The sequence below is a fragment of the Agrilus planipennis genome, unplaced genomic scaffold (assembly GCF_000699045.2).
Source record: "Agrilus planipennis isolate EAB-ADULT unplaced genomic scaffold, Apla_2.0 scaffold68, whole genome shotgun sequence".
NCBI lineage: Eukaryota > Metazoa > Arthropoda > Insecta > Coleoptera > Buprestidae > Agrilus > Agrilus planipennis.
Window position 1 is genome coordinate 964645 of NW_020439033.1, and position 11270 is coordinate 975914.

Here is an 11270-nt window from a genome sequence, read left to right on the forward strand (position 1 = left end):
AAATTGATATCAGCACCTGACAAATCACCACTTATCGTACCTTTAGCAAGGAACTACGAAATTCTATTAATTACGACAAAACAGCCCGCAAAACAATATCGAATGGATATACGCCAGCTGTGTAAAACTGAAAATTACAAGATAATGTCGTGTGCTAATAAATGAGTATAATCCAAAATTCTTAGAAAACGGTTCGAAAAACTTTATTCATTAGCTGAACTCAAAGCTAAAGATGAATTCCATTTCTTTCTCTTACACATAAATATTTACAACCCCATTGGGTTGTGTAAATATTTAGATATAAAATGATTGATGGTGATTTTACATCAATAAAATTATTTGCAACCCTATTTTGACTCTGATCTTTCACGCTAAATAAATTATTTTGGTATCAGTGTTTTTTTTCCAATTAAAACGGGTGACAAAGGTAAATAAGGAAGCATATAGAAGAATTATTTGTTGCTGAACTGGAGAAACTATAACATAAAGGTAGAAAAACTATATCTCCATCACTTCAAGCAGAAAAATATGAATCATACTCAATCTTAGCAGCTGGTGAAATAGTGCCAACACCACTATTAGTCTAAAAAACTCCAATATTTAAAAATGAGCAAATGCCTGCAAGGTTTTCTTAAAAAATATTTTATACTTAAATGAATGTAGAAAATTAAATAGTAAAAAAGTATTAATTCGAAAAAGTATTTTGCATTTAGCAATTAATATATAAAAGCTAAATCTATTTTGTATTTTACATTTGAAATAACAACATTTTGTATTTAAATATTTTTAAAAAACCATTTTGCTGTATTTTTACTGGGTTTCCTTAGAAGACAACTGCTAACTGAAACGTTCAGAAAGGAATATGATTGGTAACCTCTAATCTAAAAATTTAACTAACTACCACTTGTCATTATTAAACAAGTTCTGCCGATTTTTCCCGAAAATAAGGCATTTGACCCTGGACCCTGTGAATTTCGTCAAAATTGTCTATTCAAGAATTCCTCTTATATATGGTAATCGGAAAACGGCATTATAATCTAGGAAAAATCCGCTATAAGCGATTAGTCCTGGTTAAAATTATTATGCAAACAGTAAATGTGTAAAATTGCCCATATTTTTAGTAAAAAATTATGTATGTCACGTATTTTTGTCGACCTTGCCATTCTAAATCGTTATCTGTTCTACCGAATACAGTTTAAGAATCGCGCATTAAATTTCAAATCGGTCTACGTCTGGAGATGATCATGAATATGAATAATCCGTACACCTGCTATCGCATTTATGGTATACCCACATATATCCTGATATGGATTTGTATTCATTCATAAGATGAGTTATTAATTAGATTATTTGTAGGTGATATAATCAGTTGTACGGATTTTCCACGCCTTATGGGTGCAGTACTTACTATCATAATCAGTGGCGGCTCGTATATGAGCACTACGGAATTGCAGCATCTTTCTATTACCGTTTAATGTAACGGATAACATTTAATATAGGGAATAATCTTTTATTAATTCTTTTTTTATACTTGTACAATATACATTAAGCTTAAGCTTAATAGCTGGAGGTATCCCTCAGTTTATAAAACGACACAAATCATTGTATGGAACTATGCTCTTCGTTTGTTCGATTGTTAACTATAGTGCGCATGCGCAGATAGGTAGCTGCATGACGGGTACGAGATATAGAGAGCATTGTCACTTCAGCTTCCGCAGTTCCGCAGTACCGATCCTGGCGTGGTAGGGAATTACATTAACAATACGTTCGTTTGTCAAAGTAGTTAATTATTAAATAAAGAATACATCAGGAGTTAGGTTAGGTAACTTGACAGAAGTTGAATGAATAGTGCAATTGTACATAATGTACAGTAATAAAATGTGTGTATTGTTATTAGTTTTAAATGTATATTAAAGATTTAAGAGAAACATTAAGTAATTCATAAATAATGCGTTAAAACACAATAAAAATATTCTATTGTCTACTAACCATATACACTAGCGGTGTGTTAAGAACCGACTGTTGTTCTCTTATATGCAATCATCAAATGGTAGAGTAATCTTTTGAAAAATATGATGTGATGGAGGAAAATTCGTACAAATACATTCAGTCAAGTCATATAAGTCCAAAAAAATGCAATACAATTCTTTTAGGGACTGCTACGCTTTGTTCTAAAGATTTTGAGAGTTCGAGTATTTTAGGACATTTTATGGACAAGCAGGTGATATTTTCAGATAGATGTGCTTAAAAAAAAATGAAAAGACACTTGAAAAACAAAATTTTCCAAATTGTATGGACAAATGTTGTTTTTAAGAAATAAATGACTTTTAACCTTTTTTGGCGTTAATTTCATTGTTTGTTGAACGTTTTGCCTTAACTGTATATTCACCTATGGATGGCAAATAGTACCTTATTATTTATTTAAATATAATTATAGCTGTATCATAAAATTTACTATTTCAACGTTCTATGAGGCATTTAATGATAAACGTTTCTTTAACGTTTTCGTTGCATGACCTTAAAACCTTTAACCGCAATTATTTCGTCTTTAAAATTGTTCTTGAATAGAGTCACGAAGGAAAGTTCAATGATAGATTAGGAAACAATCCCGAAATTTATCTAATATTTAATTAAGAATTTTAATTATAAAAGCAAAACGACCGATATTTAGTTTGTTTATTGATAACAGATAGTAGTGCAAAAAGCATTTAATGGTGGTAATTTAATTTTTCAGCATTTCACATTGTATTATATGTAGATATGTATAAAATTCCATTCGTTAAATAGGAGACTTTAATGATGAGTCAGGAAAGAAACCTTATAACTATTTATTTTATTGAATTACATAATAAGTCACCTAGATATTTTAGTAACTATATGGTCAACAGATAGTAGTGCAAAAAGCATTTAATGGTGGTAATTTAATTTTTCAGCATTTCACATTGTATTATATGTAGATATGTATAAAATTCCATTCGTTAAATAGGAGACTTTAATGATGAGTCAGGAAAGAAACCTTACGAGAACGTAGTTTTCTTCTGACTGAAAGTTTGTATAAAGATGAGTATTTTAAAAATACTTTTAATGAAAAATTGGCAAACATTTTCGCAAAGCAAAAGTCTTCAGGAGATAAAACAATATCTATTGAATTGTCTCCAACAAACAGCAGCTGCATTTTAGGTAAATTAAATGCAATAAACAAAAATTTTTGTTCAGTATCATGGCATATACAAATAGAAAGTTGTTTACAAAATATACAGCAATTACCTGCACTAAAATTGTCCAAATTACTTGTAAATGAAGGAAATATTATCCTTTTGCATATTACAAGTCGAAGTTTACACAAGAACCAGGCAATAACAGTTTTAAATGAAATTAAACAAATTGGTATCAGAAATCTACTTGTGTTGCAAGGAGGTAAGTTGACATCTATTTGACAATGACAACAAGATAATGTCTAAACTACCACCAACTTAGAGTAGTGTATATAGAATACCCAAACGTTACTATTATCTCTAAATTTGAAGTAAATCTATAAAACTGATTAAACATGTTATAAATCCTTTAGATATTCGTCAAGAACTTCACAAAGATTGCGATTTCAAATATGCTGTCGACCTAATAAGATTTATTAGGCAAAATTATGGTGACCATTTTTCTATTGGCGTAGCTGGGTACCCTTTGGGACATCCCAAATCAAAAACGATACAAGAAGACATGATCCACCTCAAAGATAAGGTAAGTCAAAAAGAATAAACACAATAAGTTATTTAAAAAAGTTTCTCTTAAATTTAAGATAGACGCCAAAGCAGACTTCATCATAACCCAGGCTATTTTTGACAATAAAACGTTTCAAACGTTCCAAAACAGATGTAGATCTTTTGGAATAGAGGTGCCTATTGTACCAGGAATTTTCGCGTTTACGTCACAAAAATCGTTACTAAAAATGTCCCAGTTTTGTGATATAATGGTACCTCAAGAAGTAAGCGCCATTGTGGAACAAAACAAGCACAACGCCATGTCCGTGTACAATTTCGGAATTCATTTCACAACGGAATTAATAAAGAACCTTTTAACGGCCAAAAAGGACCCAATCATTGACGTCCATCTTTTTACGTTGAATAATATTTACGCGGTTTACGAAATATGTGAAAGATTAGGTTTTTGTACATTAAATATTGAAAGACCACTAAAATATGTCGAATGAACAGGAAATATACCAGTAACACCATCTATGTAATTGGTTTTATTTACCTACATAAAAAAAAACATTTTTTTTTTAGTCTTTTCGAAAGTGGGATTATTAATTTTTACCACTGGTACACAACGCTATTCCTTTGGCCCAAAAGTCATTTGATAGAAGACCCAATCTTCCAAAAACGATGGTACGAACGCTTTTGTCTTATTAATTTTCACCGTTGGATTTAGTTCGGTGATAAGACTTTCGTATTTTTTTAAAGATTCTTCACAACAGGCCCCATTACCCTACAACAACAAAAATGGTAACAAAAAAGCCAAACCCAGAATAGTAACACAGTTACATGAGTCATAAATTTTCCACTGGGCTTTAGGACCTTAACAGTATAATCCAAAACTTTNCCATCCACCAATTTCTTCAATTCCTAAAGAGACCTTCCGTTCTAACCTAACCCCCTCCATCCACTTCATTTCCTTAATTCCTACAGGGACCTTCCTTTCTAACCTAGCCCTCTCCATCCACCCATTTCATCAATTCCTAAAGTTAATTAAAATAAAGGACGTAAATATTAATAATTGTTGTACTTCCCGTTTACAAAATAACTGTGCCTGTTCTTGAAAATAATTGCAAAGTGTGCCTTATTGTTGTACTACAAAAAACTTTCGGTTTCGCCGTAGTGGTAATTGTGCTGCAAGCGAATTAAAACGTCTCTGTCCTTGAATTAAAGCTTTTATCGAATGTACAGTCGACTCCATAATTAATGAAACGCTGCAACAAGAAACTGTAAGAAATTTTAGCACATGCATCTATATTGTATTTATTTCTTTTTTTCAATATTTGAACATTTGCACTAATAACTAAATATGACGCAAATAAAAGAGAAGATTGGTTGTACTACTTTATAAGATATTTTTGATTTAATTTTACTGAATAGTGAATTGTGCTTATTGGTCGTCGATTCTGAATTTCGCCTTTTTGGAGACCTCCCTTCCCCTTCGTCACCCATTTAGGGTGTTTACGTTAACAATCTACCTCTAATAGGAGTTTATTCTTTTAAGGTTTAAACTTTGTTTAGTTTAATAAACAGTTATTACAATAATGTGACGTAACATGTATTTACGGGTTTCAACCAAATCGTTGTTATAGGGACGAAATCCTCAATTTAAAAGAATACATTCCCAGTTGCCGCATCCTTATCATTTGCAGCGAGTGCAAGCCTTGCTTGAAACTAATTTTCGTCCGTGAGTGAATTTGTATCGGTGGTTTCAAAAGAAAGGTACTGCATACCCTACTCTTTTTCGTAGGGTGTTGTTTACAGACTTTGCTTAATAAAATTAAAATTATCCAGATTATGCTCATTTATCGATTAATCTTTAGTACGTACGACGTTATGTATAGTACTAAATTGCTTGTGTTTATTTATTTATCTTAGACGTTCGGTAATCGGCAAAGTTTACTTTTCCATCCATATAGCTGCAGAGTTTTTATTGTACTGCGCTATTCTTTGTCAATTCACGCACAGGGCCGGTTTCCAATTTTAAATTATTGTGATTGCTTTTTGTCTTCAACTATCCTGCTAAACTCAGCGTACGATTGTTTATCGCATCTACTTTACACAAAATAGTTCATCTGCTCTTCGTAAGTGTCTCATATGCATTGGTTTCAGCGGTATGAGCATTACAAGACTTGCGCCATTAAGGCGATGCTTCGGAGCAGTATTGTAGCAGCTTTTCAGAGCATGAATGATTGATATGATTGCACGTTCACTTCTTCGTCGAGCCGAATTCAGCGAAACGAAAACGATCTTGTTAACTCGTTTTATATACTTGCGTATGTACATTGTTGCACCCGATTGTTATTATTGAAAATTAAAAAAAGCGCTTGCGTAAAACACTACATCTTCCTTTTCTTTTAATGGCATTTCTTGTGCAAGAAGTAATTTATTTAATTCCTAATTACACATCGTTTCTAGCCGTGATTTAATATTATTTGTTCATTTTTAATTGCAATGACATATTCAGGTTTTTCAGTATTTCTGTTCTATTAATTTCTTATGTAAGAGTGCCTACCTATTGAAATTTTTTGTGATTCGCATATGTAGAGGTTTTTCATAGATAGGATTAGAAACCAATCAGTTATTTTATTTTGAAATTACCCATTTTTTCTATTTATTATTCTCTTTAGAGTAAAAACCATATAGGAAGATAGTAAAAGGGATACATCTCTAAGGGCTCGCGAGGTTGTTTATTCAGGAACCCCCGGACAAAAGTATGCATGCATGGTTGATAGTTCAAAATTTATTAAGTTCTGCTGGATGTCGTAATGTGAAATCAGTTGCTATCGTGGTTTTAGACAATCGTTTGTCTTCTGATTTATGTAGTAGATGTCACCTGTAATGTTTGACCACTGGCTGTGGAATCATTAAGATTAATAAGGGCTTTTTCAATTAAGTAAATCGTTTTATCAAACTGAACGGCGAGGCACGGCATACCTATCAGAATAGTCTTGGTTAACATTCTCTTGAAACGTATACAAGTGGCGCGATGAAGGTGTGATCTTTTGATTAATTCCTTCTAGAGGTCACCGGTTCAATTCCACGACTGTCTGACTTGGTCCAAGATTTTTTATGGTTTCTTGGAACATGTAAGAAAAAGCTGAGCAAGTAATATTCTACAGATAGTTCGTTATTCTTCTGTTATTTTCATGTCGGCCGTTTCCTCAATTTCTAGAGAGATCTTCAGTTATAACCTGGCCCACACCATCCACCAATTTCTTCAATTCCTAAAGAGACCTTCCATTCTAACCTAACCCCCTCCATCCACTTCATTTCCTTAATTCCTACAGGGACCTTCCTTTCTAACCTAGCCCTCTCCATCCACCCATTTCATCAATTCCTAAAGGGACCTTCCTTTCTGACTTGACCCTCACCATCTACCAATTTCCTCAATTCCTAAAGAGACCTTCCGTTCTAACCTGAACAACATTATCCACCCACTTCCTCAATTTTAAGAAAGACCTTTACTCCTAAGCAACCTTCAATATTGTCCATTATCACAATATAGTATGTTTTTACTAGAAACTGTCAGCTGCTGCTGAATCACGTTCTTAAGGCTTTAGAAATGGCATTTACTGCTGTATCTTTCTTCTACGATTATTTATTATTCATTCAATGTTACGTTCTGATGAAAACCAACAAATTCAAAATCATGATCCACATGTGACAATTTTTACAGAAGGCTGATCAAAAACTTATATTCAGCAAGTATCTCTGTAAGAAAAGACTTTGTTTCATTCACTGTGCAGTTAATTAAAAGAAAACATTTAAGTCCCTTTAATCATAGCTGCACTTTTTTTGTTCGATTTCTTTTGTCCATCAAATGAATATCTCACAAAAAGGAACGTTGAAGTGAACATCAGTAAGAAAATATTTTTTTTTTCTTTTTCAGTGACCTTTTGCAATCCCAAAGGAGCGTAGCAATGATTGCAGAGATGATTCACTCGGCGTCTTTGATCCACGACGATGTTATCGACCAGTCGGATTTCCGACGTGGAAAACCAAGTGTCAACGTGTTATGGAGTCACAAAAAGGTAATTCATTTTAATTTGGCAACCTCTATGGCTATTAATTGCTTCATTATCAATAGGATGCATTTAAAATATTAATCGACTACTTAATTCATAATAAATTATTGTCATTTTAAACGCCATCCGTTGTGTTTTTGCTGAAAGCAAAGACAACCCATATGAAATTGGTGAAATACCAGGAGTATGCAGCAGGAATACAACTGGACTACAAACTAATTTACTTTTAAGATGGATCATCTTGTATTTTGCTTTATCTTTTGTTTGCCCTTTGTTTGGCCACTCATTCCTTATAAAGGATGTAAAAATAGGAATAGGATACGAAAAATTAGAAGATGTCTGTTTTCGAGATCTAAGGAAGTGATATAATTCTGGATGAAGAAAGCGCTAGAAATATAAAAAATAGAAAGAATAGCGCACAGTAGGGTCATTTTTAATTAAAAATGAGGAGGTATTAGAAAGAGTCAGAAAAGAGAAGGCGCTATGGAATTTAATAGCAAACAGGTGAAATAGCTTAGTAAGACACCTTCTCAAACATAAAGGGTTAGTTAGTGACGTATTAGAAGTAAAAACAGGAGTTAAGAGGGGTAAAGGTAAACCTAGATTAGATTATTGTTCGCAGATGGAAATGTAGGTTGCTCTCGTTTTCGTGGAATTAAATTTCATTTATTAAAGTTCTGTTTTCGGCAATCAGATAAAACAGAAGTTCACTTTCTTTATGAAGAAGTATTAGGACAAGGTTGAGGATGGTATCAAACGACATCTAAGCATGTTATAGGAGGTTTTATAATACTTTCCTGAATACCTACACTTCGACGGGCTTCTTGGCAGTAATCCACCAAAAACTCGCGGTAGAAGGGCAAGGAAATGGATGTTACCAAACGTCGGTTTATGACGTTCTATGACATTTTCTTTAATTCATTCCGATGGGTCTATTGGCTGTAGTAGTCACCACCAAATATTTATTGATGCTGCTGTACATGCTAATTTAATTCATTTTCAGGGTCGAAATTTTTGATATTTTTTAAATATCAATTAAAATACCTTATCGCCGTGGGTGTAATTTGTCTATGAATAAAATATGACAATCGGTTAACCTACTACGAATGGCATATTAAAGTATAATTTCAATAATTTTACAATTTTTATTAAACTTTAAAGTGATATTCTGAAAATTCCAGCGTAAATTTATTCCACAACGCTATACTATTTCTTGTGCAATGTATTCCGCAACAGTAGGACACGATAGTAAATAATAATTTATTAAATCCGAGTGAATTGAGCTGTTAGTGCTTTTATACCATGATCCATTCGGGTTTTGTAATCGAAGGCCGACCAGCGATATTAGATTTGAAACGATGTTTGGTTTCGAATCAAAACGTAGCCTCTTTTGAAACTAACAGAACTTTTAAAAAAGCTTAGTGCAATTAAGTATAGTTATTTATGTGTGCATATAAATAAAATTAATTTGTCTATAATCGTAACTACCTTTTACACATGCAAACATTACTTTAAAAAAATTCGAAATAGATTTTACAGACTAAAGAGCAGATGTTCAATGGTTATTAAGATTAAGGAGGCAAGATCACCGAAGCTTTTATATTTTTTAATTCGACTTTTTAATTACGGTTAAATGCCCCTTACAAAGATTAGGTTGACCCAGTTGTATCTTTTACCTTTCATAAGTTGTTATCGTTTTCTATTTTATTATATTGTATAACTAGAAGGGATGATGGCAACCCAAAGCAACCATAACCTAACATTCATTCATTCAACGGGTGCAAAACGTTGAAAAGAAAAGAGAAATTATGGTTAGTTTATCTTGTTCTGATTTGAATCAGAATCAAATCGAAAAAGAATTTTGCGCTTCGATTTAATTATTAATAATGAGTTAAAAGAAATTTTGATGTTTAAAAAAGTTTTTTTCTTATTTTAATATTATTTTTTGCCAAAANCAGAGCTTTTCCATAATAATAATACATTAATCTAAAGATACAGCTGGGGTAATTATGGGATATATTCGGAAGGGGCATTTAGAGGGTAATTTTTTGATAATGATTCCTTTGTTGAAACAATTATAGAACAATAAAATTATCAAAAATCTTTGAAATCATTTCAGTGAAGTTTCAAAAAATATTGCAAATCTTGAAAATGGCTAATATGTAGCATCCCTCATTTATATACAACAGCAATAAAATAAGTATTCTGGTTCTTCAACTGAAACTGAAATACCATGAATCAAGAAAGAAAATTTTAGGTTAAACATTTCTTTCAATTTTGGGATTTTTCTAACGGAATATTAAAAATACAACCTATGTTATGTCGTCGGACATTTGACTTGCTATTTGACAAATGTTAATTATACATTTTGATTTGGTAAAAGAAAACTATCAAACATGTATCATATGCTTTTCCTATGCACTATCTTCTCACAGTTTCTTTTTTTTATTTTAACAAAAGCTATCAAACATTTTATATTTTTTATCAATTTGTAACCTTCGTCACGTAATATTTTTTCTCTTTGAATTCATCTTACGTAATAGTTCGAGTATTAATAATTGATCTCAGACGTTGAATCAATAATTTTGCGGATGTCAATATTTAATATTCTCGTCAGTATTTAAGTTAATACGGTAGCTGCGGTTTTAAGCAAAACTACTGGTCAAATTTTTTTCAAGAAAGCGAAAGACGTCACCGATGCGCAAACTAAAGCGATTAGTATTCGTGGCCAGCATTGTTTCGTATATACTTCATTTATATTCCGTTTTCCGTTTAGCGAACGAGTGACGAGGTTTCCATTTTCGCACCGGACTCCAATAAATATCGACAAGATTTATAACGTAACGTATGTGCTTACCTACATTTATAAACCACTTTGCAGTACAAAAGAAAACTGTACTTAATTGTAATTACACTCCGCCAAATCCTCGAAAATGAAGGCCTACTAAATTACAACCTGAAACACTTTGAAACTCAGTAGTAGTTGGTGGTTAATGTTAACTATTAATGTGAAAATTCATTTTAATTTTTACCCACTGTAAATTACCTCGAGGTTAATGAGAAAACCTTGTTGCTGTTGTCAGACCCTCGCCGGGAATCGAACCCCGGACCTTTGGCTTTACTCACCAATGCTCTAACCACTAAGCTACGAGAGGTGACAGCAGCTAACAACAACGAACCGTACTTATTAACTCACAGATCCGTCGAAATAATGTATTTAGTAGTAGTATTTATTAATACTATGTGGAAACACTTTGAAACTCAATAATTGTTAATATTAAATATAAATCTGAAAATTAATTTTAATTTTTATCAACTGTAAATTACCTCAAGTTACTGATGAAAAATTGCTGCTGCTGGGTTCGATTCCGCCGAGGGTCTGACAGCGGTAACAATTTTTCTTTAGCTTTATGCTAGAGTGTAGGTAGATCAGAGGGACTATCCACCCACCAGAATTAATAGCTAATAGGGAGAATAAAGTACCCCTAAG

General features: G+C 32.5%; 2 protein-coding genes across 3 annotated transcripts in view; both read left to right on the plus strand.

The window, feature by feature from the left end:
* The window catches only part of LOC108732840 (decaprenyl-diphosphate synthase subunit 1), a 72185-nt gene that overhangs the window by 46219 nt on the left and 14696 nt on the right, over window positions 1-11270 (plus strand). For both annotated transcript variants that reach the window (XM_025976615.1, XM_025976616.1), the window contains exon 4: window positions 7645-7786. In XM_025976615.1, the coding sequence (XP_025832400.1) occupies window positions 7645-7786 (142 nt within the window). The remainder of the gene's footprint in view (window positions 1-7644; window positions 7787-11270) is intronic.
* On the plus strand, window positions 3327-4484 carry LOC108734487 (methylenetetrahydrofolate reductase 1). The gene is made up of 2 exons (XM_025976617.1): window positions 3327-3738; window positions 3797-4484. Exons 1-2 carry the CDS (start codon window positions 3718-3720, stop codon window positions 4205-4207), a joined length of 432 nt encoding a protein of 143 aa, XP_025832402.1. The 5' UTR covers window positions 3327-3717; the 3' UTR covers window positions 4208-4484.

Bases quoted from the DNA above. Each gene is read 5' to 3' on its own strand.
- LOC108734487 (XM_025976617.1), top strand. From the start codon at position 3,718: ATGATCCACCTCAAAGATAAG. The intron at 3,739-3,796 runs GTAAGTCAAAAA...CTTAAATTTAAG, and splicing joins TGATCCACCTCAAAGATAAG to ATAGACGCCAAAGCAGACTT.